This window comes from Dipodomys merriami, unplaced genomic scaffold (genome assembly GCF_024711535.1).
Source record: "Dipodomys merriami isolate MVZ:Mamm:240054 unplaced genomic scaffold, mDipMer1.0.p SCAF_45, whole genome shotgun sequence".
Taxonomy (NCBI): domain Eukaryota; kingdom Metazoa; phylum Chordata; class Mammalia; order Rodentia; family Heteromyidae; genus Dipodomys; species Dipodomys merriami.
The window spans coordinates 3,169,901-3,194,745 of record NW_027206013.1 but is presented as its reverse complement, the minus strand read 5'-3'; the positions used below and the strand labels follow the sequence as shown (position 1 = coordinate 3,194,745).

Genomic DNA, 24,845 nt, shown 5'->3' with positions numbered 1-24,845 from the left:
CTAACAGGTATCCCTGGCCTGGCCTAAAGGAGCAGTATTGAGCAGAGATGGCTCCCACCCCACTGCTTTAGCCAGGAGCCCTGAGGTTGGTGTGATATTCAGGACCCAGCCCTACAGCACTAGTGTCCATCCAGAGAAGGTGAAACTGAGAGGAACCACTCTGTTGAGCTCTTATATCCAAATATTTGGATCTTTAATTCTATTGGCTTTTAAACATGAATTTAGTATATAAGACTACAGTCATCTAACTTTAGTAATGAGGTTACAGTTCATTCTTAAAAAAGGTGAATACTTGCAAGTCAAAAGTACAGGGTGAGGTGGTGGTGGTAAGGTCACTAAGGTGCTGCTGCCCCCTGGTGACAGAAAGCCTAAGAACAGTCAGTGCAAAGCCCAATAGATTCCTGATTTTTCCAACTTCTGCTTTCAGGGCCTAATAAGTAAGTTGGTACCTGATAACCTGTCCTTGGAAACCTGATTGGAATTCATATTACATTTTCCAGGTTGGTCTTTGTTTTTCTTTTTTGTTTTTCAGTTCTGGGGATTGAATTGGGCCTCTTATATGCTAGGAGTTTGTGCTTCCTGAGCTACACTCCCAGCCCCTCTGTCAGCAGTTTTTTCCAGGTTTTCTGCAGTGGCTTTGCATAGTAAGCTCATTATTCTTTAGAGTGTGTAGTATGTGATAATCTGCACCAGCAGCACAGAGGTCAGTGTGGACAAATCCCAGGTTCATAGGCCGGAAGTAGACACTGCATGGGGACAGACCCTAGAACCACAGAAGTAGAGTTATCAAGAGTGAGCGTGTCCATCTTGCCCTTCAGAAAGAGGCTGGGTAAGGTGCCTAGTGCAAGGTAGCAGTCAAATTTGCATCTTGCCCTTGTAGATGGCCTTCTCCAGGCCATCCACCACATTCGTGTACTCTAGGTATGAGCTGTAGTGTGTGCACTCAAAGCTGTTGCTCTTCCGCACATATGCCAGGAATTCTGGTGATCCTGGAATGATGACGTTATCAGCCAGAAGCACTGTCCCCTTCCGCAGTAGGCCACATTCCTGCAGGGGACAGATGGGTCGGTGGTTAGGAGTGCACTCTGAACCAGGCACGCTATCCCCCTCATCCCCCAAGGCTGCTGTTTGATGCACTGGCTTATGCTCAACCCTGAGGTCCAAGTCTAACACCTCATTTATTTCAAAGTGGCCACTGCAGAAAAGGGCTGTGTCAGTCTTACCTCAGGCACATCAGCTAAAGATGGAGGTCTTTTGCTCCTCCATTCACTACTTGTGGCACTAGAGATCAAACCCAGGGTTGTGTATGGGGGGATTGGGGGAGTTGAACTCAAGAGCCTGGGTGCTGTCCCTTAGCTTTTTTGCTCAAAGTTAACACTCTACCACTTGAGCCATAGCACTACTTCTAGCTTTTGGATAGTTAAAGTTAAGAGTTTCACAGACTTCCCTCCCTGGACTTACTTCAAGTTACAATCTTCAGATCTCAGCCTCCTGAATAGCTAGTACTACAGCTATGAGCCACCAGTGTCCAGCTAGAACCTAGTCTTGTACGAACTGGGCAACCAGTTGAGCCACTTCCCCAACCATCCTTTACTCCTGTATCCATCTCCAGCCCTCTAGAACAATGTGTGGCACACTGAAGATGCTTTAAGGATGGTGAGTGGTGGATATGGTGAGCTAAGAGGCCAGTGCATCCTCAGATACCTGATGCCAGAAAAATAGGCATCTATAAGGGAGTGGTGTCCAGGGACATGGGCTGGTATGGTCACTACAGACTAGATCTAGCTTCAACATGGTGACTTTACAGGGATGGGGGCACAGACTACCTCTCTACAGACAAGCTGCTCCTTGGAGGTCTGCTCTGGGTATCCCATAGCACCTATCTCCACTGATGCCTGGGCTGGGGGAAGGGTGCAGTTCTGGTGCCCAGTCTCTGCACAGGGAAATGAGTCATTACAGGTAGTGGCTCCAGTTGCCAGGTGAGAAACTTGATCGTAGGATGCTTGTCCATCTAAGGTGAGAAGTGTATCTGCTGACATCACATGAAAGAATAAAGGAGTTTTGACTTTGGAAATCTAGAGGATCTTTTTGTTTGTGTGCTGGTCCTGGGGCTTGAACCCGAGGCCTGGGCACTTTACCTGAGCTTTTGTGCTGAAGGCTAGTACTTTGCCACTTGAGCTACAGCTCCACTTAGTGTTTTAGTGGTTAACTGGAAATAAGAGTCTTACATACTTTCCAACCCAGGCTAGCTTTAAAACATGATCCTCAGAATTACAGGTGTGAGCCACCAGCACCCGGCTAGGAGTTTTTTTGTTTGTTTGTTTGTTTGTTTTGTTGGTCATGGGGCTTGAATCTGGGCCTGGGTGTTGTCCCTTAGTTCTTTAGCTCAAGGCGAGTGCTCTACCACTTGAGCCACAGCTCTACTTTCCAGTTTTCTGTGGTTTATTAGAGATAAGAGTCTCATGGACTTCCCTGCCCAGGCTGGCTTTGAACTGCAATCCTCAGATCTCAGCCTCCTGAATAGCTATGATTACAGGCATGAGCCACCGGCACCCAGTGATTTTTTTAAAACATAGTCATAAAAACAAATTTTTTAAAAAAAGAAATCTCCCTGGGCACCAGTGGCTCATGCCTATAATCCAAGCTACTCAGGAGGCTGAGATCTTGAGGGTCACAGTTTGAAGCCAGCTCAGATAGGAAAGTCTGTGAGACTCTTACCTTCAATTAACCACCAGAAAACCAGAACTGGAGCTGTGGCTCAAAATGGTAGAGCACTAGCCTTAAGCAAAAGAGCTCAGGGACAGTGCCCAGACCCTGAGTTTAAGTCCCATGACTGACAAAAAAAAAAAAAAGAAGAAGAAGAAAGAATTTCAATATCTTAAGTTGTGAAGCACTTGCCTAGCAGGTATGAGGCTTAGATTTCATTTCCAGCATGTGTGCATGCACACGCATACACACACAAAGCCTAAAACACAAACTTATCTGGTATAGCAGCATACTAAGGAGAATCAAAAGGAAGGTTCCAGATGAGCACCAATGTCTTGTGCCTATAATCCTACTAGCTACTCAGGAGGCTGAGTTCTAAGAATTGAGGTTCAAAGCCAGCCCATGCAGTAAAGTCTGTTAGACTCTTATGTATAATTAACCACCAAAAAATCAGAGGTAAAGGGTCTGGGAAGCGGCTCAGTGGTAGAGGGCTTGCCTTGCATGCATGAGGCCCTGGGTTCAATTCCTCAGTACCACATAAGCAGAAATAGCTGGAAGTGGCACTGTGGCTCAAGTGGTAGAGTGCTCGCCTTGAGCTGAAGAGCTGAGGCACAGCGCCCAGGCCCAGAGTTCAGGACCCATGACTGACAAAAATAAATAAAATTGTTAAAAAATTTAAAAAAAATCAGAGGTAAAGCTATGGTTCAAATGGTAAAGTACTGGCACAAAAGAAAAAGGGCCGGGTGCTGGTGCCTGTAATCCTAGCTACTCAGGAGGCTGAGATCTGAGGACTGAAGTTCAAAGCCAGCCTGGCCAGGAAAGTCTGTGAAACTCATCTCCAATAAACTACCAGAAAACTGGAAGTGGTTCTGTGGCTCAAGTGGTAGAGTGCTTGCCTTGAGCTGAAGAGCTGAGGGACAGAGCCCAGTTCAAGCCCCGGGACCTGGACCAACAAAAAATAAAAAGAAGGGAAGAAAGGTTCCTGGCCAGCCTTGGCTACACAGAGAAACTGTCTCAAAATAAACAGCAACAATGTAAACAAAGAAATCCCTTGATGTCAGACATCAAAAGCAAATTGAAACAAGTGACCTGGGCTGGGGGTATTAGCTCCACAGGAAATACAGCACTTGACTAACATCCACAAGGTCCTGGTTCCATCCTGGGCATGGGGAAAAAAAGTACCGCCATTCCCAATTCCTGTCTTCTCTTCTTGAGATAATTATCAGCTTTGAACAAGCAGCACTGAGAAAACTGTTAGTTTCCTAGTTACTGAACTGCAATATTTGCTGCTTTTCTAAAAGCAGGCCTCTGTAATTATCACACACACTGAAAGTGCTGAAATCCACTCCATGTGACTCAGGCCCTGCTGAAGTCTCTCTTCTGCCCAGGTGAGGCCTAAGTCTTCTCAGCTACCTGCACTCTGGCCTCAATACCCCATTTCCAGGCTCACACCTCTCTCTAGGATGAGTCACTTGCCCAGGTTGGCTGCTCATGGCTGTCCTGGCCTAGACTGCAGCTTTCCCTTCTATCCCCCAACTGCCTATCCTTATGGATAGTGCAGATTTTCAACCCCTGAGACATTTCCCTTTCCAACACCAGGGTTCTGCCCTGCCCTTGCCAGTTACCCTCTCCACATCCACAGGGCTAATAAGGATCCTTCCATAGAACAGCTCAACTTTTACTTGCTGAAAGCCTTCTGTACCTCTGACTCACCCTGTTGCCACCCACCTGGCTTGTCAGTGCTGGTCCCTTCCCTTCCATAATGGCTTTGCCAGCAGCCAACCCCCTCACATTTAAAGGTCCAAATACAGCTGGGCACTAGTGGCTTAAGCCTAAAATCCTAGCTACTCAGGAGCCTGAGATCTGAGGATCACAGTTCAAAGTCTGTCTGGGCAGGAAAGTCCAGGAGACTCTATCTCCAGTTAAACACCAAAAAGCTGGGAGTGAAGGTATGTCTCAAATGTAGAGTGCAAAGCTTGAGTGAAAAAGCTTAAGGGAGAGGATCATGCCCTGAGTTCAAGCCCCAATGCTGTACAATAATAGGCAATGTCAATGAGGTATTGCAATGACAGGGTTCCCAACTTCTGAGAAAACTATGGGTACCTCCAGGTTGGCCACTGGGCAGTGAGGACCAGGTAGAGAGGCCAAGGAGCTCCTCCATTGCCTATTGCCACCAGCTCCCTATTGCCACCAGGGAGGGTCAAAGTTAATGCAAAGCTCAGTTCATTGTGGCTGTTCAATGCCTGAAGCCTCGGCTGCTCACTGAGTAAGGACGGCCCCCTGGCGGCAGATGAGGGAAGTGGGGGGCACATTAGAAGTAGGAAACAGATCCCTGGATCTATTTTTTTGTGTGGGTGTGTGTCAGTCATGGGCCTTGAACAGAGGGCCTGGGCACTGTACATGACCTCTTTTTGCTCAAGACTAGTGCTCTACTACTTGAACCACAGCTCCACTTCCCGTTTTCTGGTCATTAGTTGGAGATAAGAGCCTCATAGACTTTGCTGCCTGGGCTGGCTTTGAACTGTGATTCTTAGAACTCAGCCTCCTGAGTAGCTAGGATTACAGGTGGGAGCCACTAGTTCCCAGCAGAATAGGTCTACTTTTGTGCTAGCCAGCTGAAGCCCAGTCAGTGCTATGTGCTCCTCAGAATTGCTCTCCCTGTTCCTTGGCCCTGTGCCCATTAGATTCAGATGTTCTCATGTATATTGCTCACTACCTCACACTACCTACCCTGCTACAGGCAGGTACATTCCTAATAGGTCATTGGACCTGGCCCTGGGCGGGGACCCACAGCCTAGAACCCTTTTTTCCCATTCTCACCTCTGTGTTCCCTGACTTCAGGTAGGATGCCTGGCTGTAAGAGGATGTGGTCAGCTGGCCTGGGTGGTTCCAGCAGTCCCCATAGGAGCCTGTCTGGTAAAGCAGAGGGCTTACCTCTAGGAGAAGGGTATCTGGCAGGTAGCGGTCCTTCCAGTGGTCTAGGAAGACCATATCCAGTGTGTCCACATCATGCTGCTGCTTCAGCTGGGGGATGAGGTCCTGGGAGGGTCCGATCAGGATGGTGACCTACAACAGGGCTCTGTTAGGACTATGGCCACAGGGAGCCCACATGTACACTGCTACAATAAAGATGAGCTTCTACTCTGCCCCATCCCTGCAACAGAGTTTCTGTTTTGTAGGATGGGTATAGAACCTGCTGGAGCTGTGGTCAGGGGAAGGTCTTTCCTTGAACCCCAACCTGGAAAGTATCAGATGTTGTGACCCCAACCACAGTGGTGCCCAGAGCTTGAAACAAGCATGGTATGACTTGTGTCTTGCCTGGCACCCCTGAGCCCCACCATCGATGACTATATCACCATAGTCAGGCCTGCCCTACACACCTTGTCCTGCAGGCCAGCGAAGTCCAGCATCTGCTGGGTGATGGCCGCAAAGTCAGGGTTGATCTCTATGGTGATGAGTCTTGCGCCAGGCTGCAGCAGGCGGGCCATGCGCACAGCAGAGTAGCCGCAATAGGCCCCCAACTCCAGCACCAAGGATGGCTTGTACTCCTGAATTACAGTGTCCATGATATGGCCTGGGGGAGGGGGGAGACAGGAGCACAGCTGGATGGAAGTAGGCTCAGTTCTAAGCAACATTCCAAGACTCCCCTCTCTAGCAGCAGGGAGAGTATGGGGCTGTTTGACCACCTCAGGTCCAAGGACTTGGTCCCATTAGGCATACCCTTTGAACTCTCATTGTCCCTTGGCACAAATGTCCCTCTTTCTTGCCTCCTCAGCTTCCTGGAATCCTTGGAAAGAGCTACTACATTCTAACCCCAGGGTTTGATTCAGGGTTCAATAAAACATAACTGTGTCCCAGGCCAGAAGCCAAGGCTAAGGGGAGGCTCCAGGAAAACCTAACTGACTGGTTCCCAGGCAGGTCCCATGACATAGATGAGCAGAGGGCAAGCGGCACTGTACCCTAAGCACCACCTAACACCCTAAAAGCATAGAGCCCTGTCAGCAACCTCCTGAGGGCCTCAGAGTTGTGAGGAGTCAACCATGGATTGGTGCCCCAGGAGGGATGGATCCCAACTTACCCCAGGTCCCTGGTGGGGGCTTGGCTGGCACTCTCCTTACATAGCACATTTTGCCAAACATTCCACTGTGTATAGAGTCCTCCAAAGTGTAGCCAGTCTCTGAGCAAACTACCTCAAGTAGGAAGAAAAAGGTATGGCCTGCAGCTTGTCCTATCTGAGTTTGCTCCAAGGTTTCTGCCCTTTAGGGGCCTCTGTTGGGTAAGGGCTAATATTTACAACCACAGTCTCTGGTTTCTATTCCCTCTTCTGCTCCTCCTCCCGAAGCTGGGCTACTCACCTTTCTTGTCACCCACATGCATGGCCCACTCCTTCTGTGAGCAGTATGTGTCGATGACATCCAGCACACTCTGAGGGTCCCCACGCTTCGCATGTTGCTGCACATGGCGCAGGATGCGCTGTTCTTTAGTGTCTCCCATAACCAGGTTATAGATCGGCTGCAGCACAAACTCAAACCAGATGACAAGTAACCAGCCCCGGCCCCACCGTCTGAGTGACAGTAGGAAAACCAGCAGCCCAAGGCCCAGCAAGACTGCAGCCAACAGAAGGGGCGGGACTCCCAGCATCTACAGGGCAAAGGGGAGCAGGGAGGGAAGAAATGAATGAGTAGGTAAACAAGAGTCCACAGCCAGCCAACAGCAGGAAGGGGAGGGCTACCAAGGAGAGGCCCTCCCTGTACTGTTGCCATCCCCTATGCTAAGGGCCAAAAGAAGTCATGCCTCAGTTGACTGGGCTAGTGCTAGGAACCTGGCCTCTCTGCCTCCTCCAACATCTACTGGTGGATAGAGCAGATGTATGTGAACTTCTACCAGCCCTGCCTGGGCACAGCTCCTGGTTGTGGGTGCTTTCCTAGAGAAGAATATGCCAAGTGGGTTCAGTGGTGACTTCAACCTTGAACAAGGAACTGACTCATAAAAGGCCATGGGGCCTCTCTTTTCCCACATGTAGTAGACTATAAAGATGTCTTGGAAGGAACTAGTGGCTCATGCCTGTAATCCTAACTATTCAGAAGGTTGAGCCCTGAGGATTCAGGCTCAAAAGTAGAGGTGTATGACTCAAGTGATAGAGTGCCAGTCTTAGGCAAAAAAAAAAAAAAAAAAAAAAAGGTAAGCAAGAAGTGGCTCACACCTGTAATCCTAGCTACTCAGGAGGCTGAGATCTGAGGATTGCAGTCAAAGCCAGCCTAGGCAGGAAAGTCCGTGAGACTCTTATGTCCAATAAACCACTAGAAAACCAGAAGTGGAGCTGTGGCTCAAGCAGCAGAGTGTGAGCTGAAGAGCGCAGGGACAGTACCAGGCCTAGAGTTCAAGCCCCACGACCAGAAAAAAAAATGGCAAGATGTGAGGCTCTGAGTTCAAGCCCCATTACTGCCACATGTATACACACACACACACACACACACACACACACACACAAAAACACGCACACATGCACACATGCACGCACGCACACACACCCCTCTGGGTTGGTAGCCCAGGACTCAAGTCAAATGGAAGTTCTGCTGAAGTCACCAGCTGACACAGAACAGAGTTCACAAAGTTCAGCGCAGAAACCTATGATTTCTGGCCAGAGATCCTAAAATGGAAAAGAACACAAGAAAGAGAGAGTTCTTGAGGAGTTTGTGCCAGGGGCATGTGATCATTCACAAGGAGAGGCTTGTGAATGGTGGTTACACAAGATCCTGCTCCCCAGATGCTGTTTTATTTTGTGCTAGTACTGGAGCTTGAATTCAGGGTCTGGGCAATGTCCCGTAGTTTCATCACTAAAGGCAGCCACTTTACCACTTGTACCACATCTCCTCTTCTAGCATTTTGCCAACAGAGGTGAATCTCACAGATTTTTCTGCCAACTTCCAAACAAGATCCTCTGATCCCAGTCTCCTGAATAGCTAGGATTAGAGGCATGAACCCAAACCCCTGCTCTATTTTTGAAGGTGAGGAGAGAAAGCAGCCCAGAGCCTCAGCAGATTCCATATTCCAGAGTCTTTAGTAAGGACTCAGTAAACAGAAAACTGGAAAGCTGAGGCTTCACAGGTACGGAAGGGTGATGTGGCCGCTTGGACTCCAGTCTCAGGTCATGTGACTGTTTATACAAGGCACAGTGCACATGTGGCCAGCAGGTCTGTGCACCTGTGCTCGGCCTGAATCCTCATGTGCACTCCTGATCTTCACTGGTTTCAATCAGCCAAAGTGATTTTTAAAACTATTTTCAAGCCCAGCTCCTGTCCTCTCTAGGGATCAACTGCAGGAAAAGGCCAGACTCTACTCTGAGATAAGCAGCCATTTTGTGGGTTTGTTTTTGCCTTTGATTAATCGTTAGAGGAACTGTAATCTGGAAATAATCAAGGTCCAGCTACCTGAGCTGCTTCACTAGGCCAGCTTTGCCTAGGCCTTCCTCAGCAGCAAAGGCAGAGGTTTCCTTTTCCAGTTGCATAACATGCTCAGAGTGTTCCCCAACCAAGGACAAGGTACAGGTTTTCTGGTCTTCATCTGCATGGCCCTGTAAAGTATGGTGTCACACATACTTGCACTGAAGAGAAAGGATCATTTTGCTCAGGCTGAATGCACCCCCAGAACAGCCAGTAGTAAACTTGAAAATGACATATAGGATCAATGGCTACTAAAGGAACACACACACAAGACAGTAAGAGAAAGAACAGGAAATGTATTGACATGGCCTGTGTGGCTTCCAGGAAATGCCCAAACCAGAAGCCTGGAGTGGCTAGTGGAACTTGGGGGTGAGTCTCAGAGCCAGAGTGAGGTGTCCCTGCCAGAGGAGACCCTAGTTCTGGTCCTTGCCTTTAAGACAGTGAATCATGCCATCTTTCTTTCTTTTTGCTCAGTACAGGGGTTTGAACTCAGGGGTTTGAATTCAGGACCTTGAACTTGATCAGCTGGTACTTTATCATGAGACACACCACCAGCCCTGCTTTTTTGCTGGTTATTTTGGAGATGGAATCTTGTGAGTTTTTTCTCTTGAATCATTATTATCCAGGTTTCAGCCTCTTGAGTACACAGGATTACAGGCATGAGCCACATCCTTCACCAGCACCAGTTCTCAAGCCATCTTTCTTTAAAGCCTAAGTCCTGTCACAGAGTACTAAAGCCAGGAGGCCCCATAGCCTAGAGTGACAATTGGATCATCAGGCCCTCTGCAGGACAGGAGTTGCTATGACCCAAGTAGTGCATGAGGAGCAGCACAGATCATCTCTGGTCTGGAAGATAACAGGAAGTAACAAGGAGAGATACTATAGACACTGAAGTAGCTGGAACTTTCTATTTTTTCCCCCTAGTAGAGGGGATGGAACCCAGAGCCTATTATGTGCTAGGCAATTGTTCTACCACTTGATCCACTCCTAGCCTTTCTTGTTTTTATTTAAATTATTCTTGGACAGCCTTAAATTTTATTATTTATTTTTTGGTGCCAATCCTGGAGTCTGAACTCAAGCCCTGCGTGCTCTCCCTGAGCTTTTTCACTCAAAGCTAGGGTTCTATCACCTAAGTCAACACTGTTCTACTTCTAGCTTTTTGGTGGTTAATTGAAGATTTGAGTCTCATGGATTTTTCTGCCCAGGCTGGCTTTGAACCAGTCCTTAGATCTCAGCCTCATGAGTAGTTAGAATTACAGGAGTAAGCTGCTGGTGCCCTGCTTAAATTTTATTTTTAATTAGCACACATTAATAGTAGAAAGGGTTTTCATCATAATTTCTTAGAGCACACTTTGATCAAGTTCACCCCTCTGTTATATTCTCAAATCTCCCTTCTATTTACTCTAAGACAAGGTTTTACAATCTATCTCAAGATGGCCTCAAACTCTTTTGGTTATCCTATTTTAACCTCCCAGTAGTTGGGATTACAAACTGTGGGCCACTGTACCCAGATACTCTTTTTTTTTTTTTTTTTTTTTTGCCGGTCTGGGCCTGGGCGCTGTCCCTCAGCTCTTCAGCTCAAGGCTAGCACTCTATCACTTGAGTCACAACATTACTTCCAGTTTTCTGAGTGGTTTATTGGAGATAAACTCAGGCTTTCCTGCCTGGGCTGGCTCTGAACAGTCATCCTCAGATCTCAGCCTCCAGAGTAGCTAGGATTACTGGCGAGAGCCACTATGTCTGGCAGACACTCCTTTCTTGGAGGCAAAGATTTCAACACAGGCTTGTTCTGTTATTTATCTGTAATCCATTTAAAAAATTCTGCCAAGGGTACCAGTGGCTCACATCAATCCTACCTACTTAGGAGGCTGAGATCTGAGGACCAAAGTTTGAAGCCAGCCTGGGCAGAATGTGTGTGAAACTCTTTTTTTGGGGTCCGGTCATGGAGCCTGAACTCTGGGCCTGGGCGCTGTCCCTCAGCTCTTTAGCTCAGAGCTAGCGCTCTACAAGTGGAGCCACAGCGCCACTTCCAGCTTTTTTCTTTTTGCTTATGTGGTGCTGAGGAATCGAACCCAGGGCCTTGAGCATGCAAGGCAAGCACTCTACTACTGAGCCACCTTCCCAGCCCATGTGTGTGAAACTCTTATCTCCACTTAACCACAGAAAGCCAGAAGTGGAGCTGTGGCTCAAGTAGTAGAGTGTTAGCCTTGAGTACAAAAAGTCAGAAAGAGTGCCCAGGCTCAGAGTCTAAGCCCCCAAAATGATAATAAATAAATAAATAATACAAGAAACAGCATTTGAGTCATGAGATAATGGGCTATTTTGATTTTCTGTATTAAACAAACAGATTGGGGATGTAGCAAGAAAGTATAGTCCTTGTCAAATATATTGTTTGATCCCCAGCATCACACACAAAAAAACAAAAAACAGGGCTGGGAATGTGGCTTAGTGGTAGAGTGCTTGCCTCGCATGCATGAAGTCCTGGGGTCCATTCCTCAGCACTACATAAACAGAAAAAGCCGGAAGTGGCTCTGTGGCTCAAGTGGTAGAGTGCTCGCCTTAAGCTGAAGAGCACAGGGACAGCGTCCAAGCCCAGAGTTCAAGCCCCACGACGGACCAAAAAGAAATCAATAAAAATCCTAAAGTAAAGGTCTGATTCAAGTGGTAGAATGTCAGGCAACAGTGGAAAAACCTGAGGAAGAGTGCATGAGCCTTGACGTTCAAGCCCCACTATGAACACACACACAAATAACAAATTCCTAGTAAATGTAACAAATGAATATCAAAAGGAGCCAACATGGACATACAGGCCTGTAATCCTGGCACTTGGGAGGCTAAACCAGGATCAAAAGTTCAAGGCCAGTTTGGACCACGTATTGAAACTGTCTTAAAAATAGAATCAGGCTGGGCAACAGTGGTTCACGCCCGTAATCCTAGCTACTCAGAGATCTGAGAATTGCAGTTCAAAGCCAGCCCAGTCAGGAAAGTCCATGACTCTTATCTCCAATGAACCACCAGAAAACTAGAAGTGGCACTATGGCTCAAGTGGTAGAGCACTCACCTTGAGCTGAAGAGCTGAGGGACAATGCCCAGGCCCAGAGTTCAAGACCCATGACCGACCAAAAAAAAAAAAGAATTGGGAACATGGCTCAAAGTGGTAGAGCACTTGCCTAGCATGCTGAGACCCTAAGTTTCAAATACCAGTAGCATAAGACATACTTTAAAAAAAAGTACAACGTGCCAGGTGCCAGTGGCTCACGCCTGTTATCTTAGCTGCTCAGGAAACAGAGATCTGAGGATCATAGTTGAAAGCCATCCTACAACAAGAAAGTCCTTGAGACTCTTTTCTCCAATTAGCCACCAAAAAAATGGAAGTTGAGCTGAGGCTCAAGTGTCAAACAATGGGCTTGAGAAAAAACTGCTAACGGGCAATACCCAGATCCTGAGTTCAAGCCCTTGTATTCACTCACACTCACACACACATGCCAGTACAAAATGATATGCTTAAGTAACAAATGATTTGGTAAACTCTAGAATCCTTAACATTTGAGTTGCCTTAGACTTGGTTTTAAATCTATAATTTCACCTAGTTCAGGTGATTTACACCTGTAGTCCTAGCCATTCAGGAGGCTGACATCTAGAGGATTGCAATTTGAAGCCAAGCCAGGAAGAAAGTCCTTAAGACTCCATTTCCATTCACCAGCAAAAAGCCACTAGAGGGGCTGGGAATGTGACTTAGTGGTAGAATGTTTGCCTAGCATGCATGATGCCCTGGGTTTGATTCTCTAATATCACATACACAGAAAAAAACTAGAAGTGGTGCTATGGCTCAGGTGGCAGGGTGCTAGCCTTAAGCAAAAGAAACTCAGGGACAGTGCCTAGGCCCTGCATTCAAGCCCCAGGACTTTCCCCAGAGGGGAAAAAGCCATTGGAGGCACAGCTCAAGTGGTTAACACCAGCAGTGAGCAAGCAAATAGAACAAGTGGGGGCTCATGAATTCAAGCCACAATATAGGCAAGACCTAATTAATTTTTTAATTTCTAAATCTGTAGGCCTAACCTTTAATTAATGTGGAGGGAATAAAGCCCAGCAGGGCAGGGAGGAAGAATAATCAAATTATATGCATGTATCATAATAAAACTCTTTGTACAATTAATTTATGCTAATAAAAAATGAGATATTTGAGAAATCAAATCCAGGGCTTCATACATGCTAGGCAAGCACTCTACCACTAAGCCACATTCCCAACCCCACTTCCAGCTTTTGAACTCAGGGTCTGGACACTGTCCCTGAGCTTCTTCAAGGCTATCACCCTACCACTTGAGTCACAGAACTACTTCTGGCTGTTTATGTGGTGTTGAGGAATTGAACCCAGGGCTTCATGCATATTAGGCAAGCACTCTACCACTAAGCCACATTCCCAGCCCCAGTCTACCTTTTTTTGCGTGTGTATGTGCTGGCCCTGGGCTTGAACTCAGAGCCTGGGCACTGTCCCTGAGCTTCTTTGGCTCAAGGCTATCACTTTACCACTTGAGCCATAGCACCACTTCTGGCTTTTTCTGAATAATTTATTGGAGGTAAGACTCTCATGGATTTTCCTGCCCAGGCTGGCTTCAAATGGTGATCTGAGTATCTCAGCCTGCTGAGTGTGAGCAACCAGCACCTGGCTCGGTCCAACTTTTTTTCTGATTAACTAGAGATAGAGTTTCTCAGACGTTTTTGTACAGACTGGCTTTGAACTTGGATTCTCAGTTCTCAGCCTCCTGAAGCTAAGATTACATGCATGAGCCTCTAGCATCCAGCTTCACAGGATTTTCTGCCTGGACTGATCTGTTGTCTCCTCAAGTCCCAGCAATTCTCCCAATCCCAGCTTCCCAGATATTTTGGGAGGGTAGGTACATACCTCTGTGCCCAGCTATGGGCTGAGAAGGGGATAAAGTTGTTTCTTAAAGTTTTCTGCCCACAGGCACAGGTGGGTCACACTTGTAGTCCTGGCTACTCAGAAGGCTGGGATCTGAGGATTGGGGCTCAAAGCTTGAAACTTGAAGACTAGGCAATAAAGTTGGTAAGACTCATGTTTTCAATTAACTACAAAAAAAACCCCCAAAAACCTGGAAGTAAAGCTGTAACTCCTGTGGTAGACCATTAGCCTTGAGCAAAAGAGCTCTGGGACAGTGCCCAGTACCAGCACCAAAAAATACTAAATATATAAACAATAAAATAAACAATTTTCTGCTCAGGCTGGCCTTGAACAGAGATCCTTTGTCAGAGCCTCCTACCAGCCTGATTTTGTTTTTTGGTGTTTTTTGTTTTTTTTTGGAAAAGAACAAGTGTTGGAGAGGCTGTGGAGAAATGAAAACTCTCTTGGCTGCTGGTGTGAAATGTTGGTGGAGAAAAGTTTTACAGTTCCCCAAAAGGTTCCACAAAGAACAGCACTGACAAAGCAATTTTGATTTTAGGTGTACACTGGAGGAACTGAAAGTAGGAACTCAAACAGACACAAGTCTACTCTTGTCTTGCATAGCCCAAAGCGGGAAGCGATCCAAGTATTCATCCACTGGTGTATGGATAAGCAAAATACAATCAAGACATATAACAGAAATAATTGTTATTGCTGGGTGCTAATGGCTCCTGCCTATAATCATAGCTACTCAAGAGGCAGAGACTTGAGGATCTCCATTTGAAGTCGGTACAACAGGAAAATCCACTTTACTCTTTTTTTTTTTGTCAGTCGTGGGGCTTGAACTCTGGACCTGCGTGCTGTCCCTGAGCTGTTCAGCTCAAGGTGAGTGCTCTACCACTTGAGGCACAGTGCCAGTTCTTGTTTTTTCGTAGTTAATTGGGGATAAGAGTCACGGACTATCCTGACTGCTCTGGCTTTGAACTGCAATCCTCAGATCTCAGCCTCTTGAGTAGCTAGGATTATAGGCATGAGCCACCCCAACATTTGGCTCCACTTTACTCTTATCTCTACTTAATCAGTAAAAAGGCAGAAGCTGTGACTCAAGTGATAGAACACCAACCTTGAGCAAAAAGCTAAAGGACAGTGCTTAGGCCCGGAGTTCAAGACCTAGCACTCACACAAAAAATAAAATGGAGTTCCAATTCATCCTGCAACAAGGATGAATCTTGAAGAGATTGTATAGGTGAAGTAAGTAATCCAGACACAATGACAAATACTGTTTGATTCTATGTACTCCTGAAACAGGTAAATCTAGAAACAGGAAGTAAGTCAGAGGTTTCAGAGGTAAGAGGGAGAGGGATGAGGAATTATTTCTTAATAGGTAGAGTTTCTGTTTGGGATGGTGCAAAAGTTCTGGAAATAGTGGTAAGCATTACACAACACTGAATATACTTAATGCTTAATAAAAGAAAAATTCTGAGAATTTTGCCCTACGATTATGAACAAAAGCCAAGTGCTGTTGGCTCATGCCTGTAATCTTAGCTACTCAGCAGGCTGAGATCTGAGGATCTCAGTTCAAAGCCAGGCCAGGCAGGAAAGTCTGTGATATTCTTATCTGCAATTAATCAACAAAAAGTCAGAAGTGCAGGTGTGGCTCCAGTGGTAGAGCACTAGCCTTGAGAACAGCTCAGGAACAGCCCCCAGATCCTGAGTTGAAGCCCCAGGATCACACTCACACAGTTGTGAACAAAGACCAGAGGGTGGAGACAGAGAAAAGGAAGTTAAAGCAGTTGTAGATTTCCTAGTAAACCCAACAAATATTTGTTATGGGAAAACCTGGGTGGGAGCGTAGCTTGGTTATAGAGTGTTTGCTTAGCATGGGTGAGGCCCTGGGTTCCATTTCCAACCTCCAACACTCCATCCCTCCCCCCCCCCCCCCAAAAAAAAAACAGGGTCTCTGCAGCCTGGTCACAGATTTTTCTGGACTGATAATGTAAGAGACAATTTAAAAAGTTCACCAGCTTTGAATGTGTCCTTTGATTTGAGTGACTGCTGTAGTCAACTTTGCAATCAACACGGGTTCTAAGAAAGAAAGACCTGATTCACAGATATGTATGGAAGGCAACCTGCCCCTCAAGCAAGCAATGTTGTCTTCCTAATACCTTAAATCAAACAGCCAAAATTAACTCCCAGGAGACCACCTTGTTCCAGTAATAAAGCAATAGCTTCTCTGGAACTCCTTTAAGGACAAAGACTTAGGTTCCTCTTTAAGAATAATTATCATCAAGGGGCTGGGAAGGTAGCTCAGTGGTAGAGCACTTGCCTTGCATGCCTGAGGCCCTGGGTTCGATTCCTCAGCACCACATAAGCAAAAAGAAAAAAGCCGGAAGTGGCGCTGTGGCTCAAGTGGTAGAACGCTAGCCTTGAGCTGAAGAGCTGAGGGACAGCGCCCAGGCCCAGAGTACAGGCCCCACAACCGGACCCCCAAAAAAAGAATGATTATCATCAAGTAGTTGTATGTAACACATAAATCAAGTCACGAGTACAATGCATCTTGATCAATGTCACCCCTTCCATTGCTCTCTCCCATTATTCCCCCTCCCATCCCTACTCTCAAGTTACATAGTTCAATTTCTATAATGTATGTTGAATATAATAACTGCATTGTTCACTCTTCTTTTGTGCAGGGATTGGGGCTTGAACTCAGGGTCTCCCACTCTTACTTTTTTTTTTCTTCCATTTAAGGCTGTCATTTTATCACTTGGAACACGGCTCCACCTCTAGCTTTTTGCTGGCTTCTCACAGAAGCCAGGCACCAGTGGCTCACGCCTGTAATTCTAGCTACTCAGAAGGCTGAGATCTGAGGATCGTGGTTCGAATCCAACCCAGGCAGAAAAGTCCCCATCAGACCCTTATCTCCAAGTAACCACCTAAAACCCAGAAGTAGATCTGTGGCTCAAAGTGGTAGAGCATTAGCACTGAGCAAGAGATCAGGGACAGTACATAGGCACTGAGTTCAAGCCCCATGAACCGAAGGGGGGAAAAAAGTGCCCAGGTTGGCTTCAAATTGTAATACTCAGATCTCAGCCTCTTGAATAGCTAGGCATAAGCCACCAGTGCCCAACATGAGGCTTGAAAAATAATCCTTAGGAGCAGAGAAGAAAGTTTACAGACTGGAGCTCACTACTGCCACCACCCCTGGAGTAGTCAGAGTCCAGCACCTACACATGTGGAGGTTGCAGGCTTGGAAGGAAGCTGGTGGATGGGGCAAACTGGGCCATATCACGGAAACTTGCTTCTCATGAAAGACAGGAGATGAAGCTGGGAAATAAGGTCTTCCTTATTGTTTCATCCCGACACAGGCCTTTGACATGTGCATCCACTGGTCAGCAGGAACTAACCACTTTCCTTCTAGCACAAATGACATTTAGCCAGACCTGAGCAAGGGGCAAGTCCTTTTTCCCCAAATAACAGCAAGAACCTCCAGGGTTCAAAATCTTCCTTAAGTTCATTTGGGTCATCCCTCTACAAAGCTAGCCTATACCTCTATGGCCCCAGAGGGGCAACCAAGATAGGTGGCAGTTGGCAGGGTGTGGTGGTGAGCACCTGTAGTCCCAGCTACAAGGGAAGCTGAGGTAGAAAGACTGATTGAGCCAGAAGTTTGAGGCCAGCTTGAGAGAAGGGAAGCTCATATGTAGAAGCAGCATATGTAGGCAGAGCAACCACAAGCCGCACTTTTGGGGCACAAAACCCCCACCTCCTTCCCTTTCTCTTTAACTACCTATCACTTGTAACAATCTAGTAAGTTATACATCTTAAACAAAATCTTCTCACTGCCAGATACCTCTAAACTTCGAAACTTATTAAGTATTCCTTTTCTTTTTGGTCGATTGTGGGCCTGAACACTGGGCCTAGACACTGTCCCTCAGCTCTTCAGCTCAAGGTTAGTGCTCTACCACTTCAGCCACAGTGCCACTTCAGTTTTCTGGTGGTTTACTGGAGATGAGTTTTATAGTTGGGCGCCAGTGGCTCACATCTGTAATCCTAATTACTCAGGAGGCTGAGATCTGAGGATCACAGTTCAAAGCCAACCCAGGCAGGAAACTCCAAGACTCTTATCTCCAATAAACCACTAGAAAACCAGAAGCGGTGCTGTGGTTTAACCAGTAGAGTGCTCGCCTTGAGCTAAAAAGAGTGCAGGGACAGCGCCCAAGCCCAGAGTTCAAGCCCCCCCCCCCCCGACTGACCAAAAAAAAAAGTTTCATGGACTTTCCTGCTGGGGCTGGCTTTGAACCATGATCCTCAGATTTCAGCCGCTTGAATAGCTAGGATTACAGGCGTGAGCCACCGGTGCTCAGCTCTTAGTATTCTTATTTCCATGGCAATGTTGTTATTCCTACAACTTCAGTAAGAATCTGTTCTTGTAACAAGACATAAGTGGAAACCAAAGCTTTGGTTGGAATGTTCTACTTGAGATCACACATAGAAGCAGATAGGACCAGACAGCTTTAAGCAGCTAAGTTTTTATTGAGACAATGTTTATTAAAGCCCTCTGGAAAAATCTGGCCTGGTGCCTAGATCGGTTCCGTCTTATATACACCAGAAGAGCCCATTCCTGGCAACCCTAATAATCTCTGGATAGTTAGAGATCTCAAGAAGAGAATTTAGCTGGGCGCCAGTGGTTCATGCCTGTAAACCTACTCAGGAGGCTGAGATCTGAGGGTTGAAGTTCAAAGCAATCCCTGGCAGGAAAGTCCATGAGACTTGTCAATTAACCACCAAAAAGCCAGAAGTAAAAAAAAAAAAAAAAAAAAAAGTTAAAGGAATTCAACTCAAAGCACCCAGACCCTGAGTTCAAGCTTCAGTATGAGAGACAAAGAGATAGAGAAAGAGAGAGAGGGAGAGAATCACCCAAATCGATAGCTATTGCAGGCAGTCTGATAGACTCATGGCTCAGGGGCCAGCTTCCTAGCTTGTAAGTCTGAGATTCCTTATGAAAAGTTAACTATCAAAGGCCTGTGTGGTCGAGTATCATTTTTACTACAGTTATGTAAATAATCAGTCCAAGAATAATCTTGGACTGGGGGACTGGGGTATACAGTAGCTCAGTGGTAGAACAGATGTTCAGCCCTGAATTCCCCCAAGCACTGGGTAGTAGGAGGAATAAGGGGTAGTGGGGAAGTGGAGGCAGGGGTAAATCTTGCTTTGACTGTCTTTGATCAAAAAGATAGATGAAGCTGCGCATGGGTGGCTCACAGTTGTAATCCTAGCTATTCAGGATGAGATTTGAGGGTCTCAGTTCAAAACTAGCCCAAGCAGGAAAGTCTGCAAGACTCTTATCTCCAATTAATCACCAAAAAGGCTGGAAAAGAGCTATGGTTCAAGTGTTAAGAGTTCTAGCCTTGAGCAAAAAAATCTCAGACTAGCACCCAGGCTCTGAGTTTAAGCCCCAGGACTGGTGTAAAAAAGAGAGAAAGATAATTTGTGTGAGTGGGGGTGAGGAGGGGAGGGGGCGCACTGTCCTGGAGCTTGAACTGAGGGCCTTATGCCCTTGCTTAGCTTTTTTGCTCAAGACTGGCGATTTACCACTTGAGTTACACCACCACTTGTGGCTTTTTGCTGCTTAATTGAAGTTAGTAGTACTAGGGATTTTTCTGCCTGGCTTTGAAGCCTGATCTTTCAGATCTCAGCTTCCCAAGTGGACAAAATTACAAATGTGAGCCTCTGACTCCCATCTTTTCTCTCTTTTGTTTCTGTCTCTGTCCCTTGTGCCAATCCTGGAACTCAAACTCACAGCCTTGCCTTTCACTTGAGATTACAACCAGGGATATCCATTAAATTATTACTGCTATCCTCATTCTCCTGTCACCAGGCACTTGAGAGAAGCATTTAGAAAAATTTCCCCCCACACACCACCCACTAGACTAAAAAAATTGGTGTATAGTTAACACCCACTGTTAGCTTTTTTCTTTGTTTTCACAGAAATATCCCATTTTGAGATGCCTAACTGCTTGCACCATTCAGCAAATACCCTCATCCTATTTCACCAAGTTCTTTATGAACAACAGATCACAGAACAGAAAATGGGCTTTTATTGTTCAGGAGAATGAAGGACATCTCTTTTTCTTGTCGGACAAGTGGGACACTACCAACATTTTCAGATTCTCTCTTTTTTTCTGGGTGGCTGGAGGGGTGGGGAATTGAACTCAAGGCTTGTCCAGAAAGTGTACTCCTACTTAAGCCACACCCCAAGTCCAAGATTCTCTCCTTGACCAAACTTGGTCAGGCTCTTTCTAAAGACTTAAATACAAATATCTAATATCTCTGAGCTGCATCAGGAGAAAGACTGGAGCATTATGAAAAGTGCCTGCCTGGAAAAAAAAAAAAAAAAAACAACACTTTAAATTCCTAAAGAAATTTCCTACTGTTCTAGCCAAAAGCTAAAGATAGGTCTCCAGTTCCCTTGATTCTGGGGGAGGATAGGAGTCTACCTTCCTTAAGTCCCAAGAGCAAATGCAGAAGGCAAGGATCACCCTGCCTCCTAGGTATTTGTAATTGCTCATTTCTCTGACCTCTAATGGACTCCTTTCTCCCTTGGCCCAAGGGGGAAGGGAGCTCAGCTCTTTCCCCTATTTCCTAAAATGTGGCTTTGTCACATTTAAGTGCACTGCCGTTTCCCGTGACTTCCTCTTTCAGCCCTTCTCTGATCCTGTCCAGAAGATGGCAAGTACTCAGGCAACTTCCATGGTATGCCCAGACTTAAAGGAATTTGGCTGTCCTGTCTAACAAGGAGCAATGGTGGCTCTTGCCTATAATTCTACCTACTTAGGAGACTGAGATCTAAGGTTGTTCAAAGGTAGCCAGGAGAAGAAAAGTCTAGAGACTCTTACCTCCAATGAACCACCAAAAAGCTAGAAGTGGAGCTGTGGCTCAAGTAGTAAGGCACCAGCCTTGAGCAGAAAAAGTCAGGGACAGCACCTAGGCCCTGAGTTCAAGCTCCAAGGTAGACAGACAAAGACGAACTCAGACACACACACACAGACACACAAACACACGGGGACACACACACAGCAACAAGGACACCAAAGTTCTTGGCTAGATATCGCAAAACATTGCACTTCTTTCTCTTCCAGTCCCACTTGGAGATGAGCCTCCTGAATGCCACCAGATCCCAGTGTTAGGGGTCGGGGAGATGAGCTTCTGTGAGTCCTTTCTTAGTCGGCCAGGCATTCTCTTTTAAAGGGTCACCCCCCTTCCAAGCCTCCAAAAGGTAACCTGTTGGGGTGATTCCTGCAATCCTCTGAACTCCTTAGACCCTCGCTGCTTGCACCCTTTCAACTGTCTGGCATTGAGGGCTGAGACCAGAACAAGGACCATGGTGTGTCTAGCTCTACCACACTCCCCGTTAAGTGAGGTAGTGCTCCTGGGACGGGCCCACCTCCCTGATTTGAAGTCCCATCCCTGGCAGACTTGATCTCCCACGACTGGTGCTCCCCACTCCGCACAGATCTTTTAACACCCCTTCCCTCGATCCCTTCCCAAATACGGTGGCCTCACTCATTCTAGAGGTCACCGCCCACCTACTCATTCAAGATCAGATTTCTAATCCAGATCCGATCGGATCGCCCCAACATCGGCCCGGAGATCCCGGCGCCCTGATTTTCCCGCACGCCTCCCCGCTCCCGTTCCCCGCATCGTCCTTCCGCCCGCAACTCACCTCGTCCAAGTGACTGCTTGCTCCGGACTGGGCGGCGCGCGCGGCGCAGGCAGAGCGGCGGACAGCCTCGGCCCCGGGAGGCCCCCCGGCGACAGCGGCGATGGCGGCGGCGCTGCGGGGACTCGGCAGGCGCTTCCGGTGGCAGGCGCGGGCCTTGCCGGGCGGGGTGCGGGGCGCGGCAGGTAGGGGGGGGGGGGTGGAATGTGGAATCCCCGCGGGGCTGTCCGCGCGGCCGAGGCCGAGCGTCGATGCTGGAGTGTCTGTGTGGGAGACGTCCCCCGGGGGGGTGTCTCTGCGCGGGCGTCCACGTGGGGCGGCCGGGGGGGGGGGGCGGGGTGTTCCCGCTGGGGGGGGGGTGATGCGGGTAGAGGGGAGGGGGGGGCGGGGGAGTCTGTGCTGACCAATGGCGAGAGTCCGTGCAGGGCTGTCCACACTAATGTAAAGATTAGGAGTCAGACCTGCTTCTGGCCCGGTAGTCCTCTTCTCAGATAGGGAAACTGAGGCTGAGGTTTCTTGCTGGAGGTCTTCCTGTGCTGCTGCACTCCTTGCTAGGAGCTCGCACCCTTCAAACCCAGTGTTAACTGTGGTCCTAACCGGGATGATGTCCCAATTCCTGAGGTCACCAAGCACCCTACTGGGAATTCTTCATCAACCCCTGAGATCTGAGGATGGCAGTTCGAAGCCAGCCCAGGTATGAAAGTTGGTGAGACCCTTATCTCCACTAAACTGCTCAGAAAAAAAGCTAGTAGTGGAACTCTTGCTCAAGTGGTAGAGTGCCAGCCTTGAGCAAAAAGAACCTCAAGGACAGTGACAAGACTCTGAGTTCAAGATCTGAGCTGGCACACACACACACACACACACACACACACACACACACACACACACACACACACACACACACACACACAGTTTTTCACTAATGGTGTGTGTACTCAGAGCTTGGGCTCTGCCCCTGAGCTTTTTTGCTCAAGGTTGACGCTCTACCACCTGCTCCACTTCCGACTTTTCAATGTTTGTTGGAGATTTAGTCTCCTAGACTTTCCTGCTTGGGCTTACTTTGAACGGAGATCCTCAGATCTCAGCCTCTTAAGTAGCTAGGATTACAGGTGTGAGCCACCTGTTAACCACTAAGACACACTAAGAATTCCTGGCTCTGCAGTTGCTAGGCAGCTGCGCCATCTCTGAGCTATACCACCAGCCCAAATATTCCTTATCTGCATATACAGGAATTAAAGGAGGGGGCACTAGAGGCCATGTCAGGTCAGTGAGTTCCCTGGGAACTGCTGATTGCATGTATAAATGGGAAGGCCTCTTGTTACCAAAGCCTTAGGAACAAGGCACAGAGGATCCAGCATTGCTTGGAATTTATTTGTTCACCATGTGAGAACTAAGGGTTGCTCACCCCTAAGAAACTAGCCAAGTTACTTCATATTTCAGAGCCTCCTTGTTTTGCGTATTAGGTGAGAACACAGGAAAATTTTATGCAAATGAATAAATGAACACACTTGTGCCAGTGCAGCCATTACTCCACCTGGTGGCAAGAAAAGAACATTAAATGGTAGCTGCTATTGTGTTCACAAGTCAGGTAATGGTCAAGGTCACCCTCAAGCCTTGGGGCAGAACATTTTGTTTCCAGCTGGGTACATCCTACTGCCTTGAGTACTCTGTCCTCTGTAGCTGGGGAGAATTGGTCCTAGCTTTGCGGGGGAGATGAAGCAATAAGCCTGGAAAAGTGCCAACCCCCTCTCTCCACATTCCACTATGAAGTTTGAGTCTTCTCTGGTTCAGCTTGCAGCTGCCTCTTTTGGAGCAGGAAAACAGCTGCATTTTTCAGCTGAGGCCAAGGAGGTGGTAGAGCATAACATGGTGGAGGACATTACATATCTCTAACAACTGCTGACATGAGCTTTAGGTGATGCCACTAGGAGGCCAGCCCACCTGTAGGTAGATGTTCTGCAGAGAGCCTTCCTACCATTGTTGAAGCCATGTGCCACAGCTCTTTGCTGGCTCTGTATCAGGAACTGGATTAAGAAAACAGAAAATTAAAGGACAGTAGTCAGAAGGCAGAGGCAAGGCAAAGACTTTTTAGGCCTGAGCCTGTGGGCAAGGAGAGTGACTTAGCTAGAGTGGATGAAGGCCAAGGTGTGAGGGTTCTCCCAGGTAACGCCTGCTTCCCAGCCCTCTGCAGAGCAGCACCCATCTCATTCACTTTGGGTCCCTCAGTAGGCTGTCTAAGCCTTGCAAACTGTGTAAATGTAAGTATTGTACCTATGCAAACCTCTCCACTGTGGGCCCCTCCTAAACACTTATCAAATGGAGAAGGCCCCTGGATATACATATAGGAGAGCAAATGGCTAAGATAAGCCCACAGTCCACTCATCCAGCCCTGCCTGTGGCAGATAACAGCCAGAGGGCACAGTGCAGGATTTCTGGACAGGACAACTGAACAGGAACCCCATTCTAGTGTCAGGAAAGACAGGTATCTGCGATGGAAGGTAGGAATATGTGTGTGTGTGTGTGTGTGTGTGTGTGTGTGTGTGTGTGTGTGTGTGTGTGTGTGTGTGTGTGTGTGTGTGTGTGTGTGTGTGTGTGTGTGTGTGTGTGTGTCCTGAGGCTTGAACTTGGGGCTTGGTGCTTGCTGTCCCTTAGCTTTTTGGCTCAAAGTTAACATTCTACCACTTGAGCCACAGCTCCATTTCTGGTTTGGTGATGGTTAATTGGAAATAAGAGTCTCAGAAATTTTCTTGCCTAGGCTATCTTTGAACCAAGATCCTCAGATCTCAGCCTCCTGAGTAGCTAGAATTACAGATGTGAACCACTGGTGTTTGGCTTTGCACCACTTTTAACCAAACAGAGCTTTGTGCCTGGTGGAGATTTTGGTGATTCTTCCACTGTAGCTTTATCCCCCCCTGCTACTTGGACTTGAATTCAGTCCTGGGCATTGTCCTTTAGCTTTTTTGCTTAAGGCTGGTGCCCTACCACTGGAGTCACAGCTCTGTTTCTGGCTTTCTTGTGGTTAATTGGAGATAAGAATCTTATGTTTTTTCCTGCCAAGGCTAGCTTTGAACTGGACCCT

General features: G+C 47.3%; 2 protein-coding genes across 6 annotated transcripts in view; one reads left to right on the top strand and one right to left on the bottom strand.

The window, feature by feature from the left end:
• Positions 1–171: 171 nt before the first annotated feature.
• Positions 172–21,853, bottom strand: Comt (catechol-O-methyltransferase). 3 transcript variants are annotated; one of them, XM_069994362.1, is made up of 6 exons: positions 21,770–21,853; positions 7,062–7,347; positions 6,785–6,892; positions 6,087–6,280; positions 5,641–5,772; positions 172–1,047 (listed from the first exon to the last, which is right to left on the bottom strand). In XM_069994362.1, exons 2-6 carry the CDS (start codon positions 7,345–7,347, stop codon positions 856–858), a joined length of 912 nt encoding a protein of 303 aa, XP_069850463.1. In that variant the 5' UTR covers positions 21,770–21,853; the 3' UTR covers positions 172–855. The 3 variants fall into 3 exon arrangements, with proteins under 3 accessions (XP_069850463.1, XP_069850464.1, XP_069850465.1); XM_069994363.1 differs by lacking the exon at positions 21,770–21,853 and adding an exon at positions 14,053–14,148; XM_069994364.1 differs by lacking the exon at positions 6,785–6,892.
• Positions 21,854–21,858: 5 nt separating this feature from the next.
• Txnrd2 (thioredoxin reductase 2) overlaps positions 21,859–24,845 on the top strand; it is a 69,941-nt gene continuing 66,954 nt past the window's right edge. For 2 of the 3 annotated variants that reach the window (XM_069994360.1, XM_069994358.1), the window contains exon 1: positions 21,869–21,951. In XM_069994360.1, coding sequence (XP_069850461.1) covers positions 21,870–21,951 — 82 coding nt within the window. In that variant the 5' untranslated portion in view covers position 21,869. Of the gene's footprint in view, positions 21,952–24,845 lie in introns of all 3 variants that reach the window. The other variant, XM_069994361.1, reaches the window with a different exon arrangement.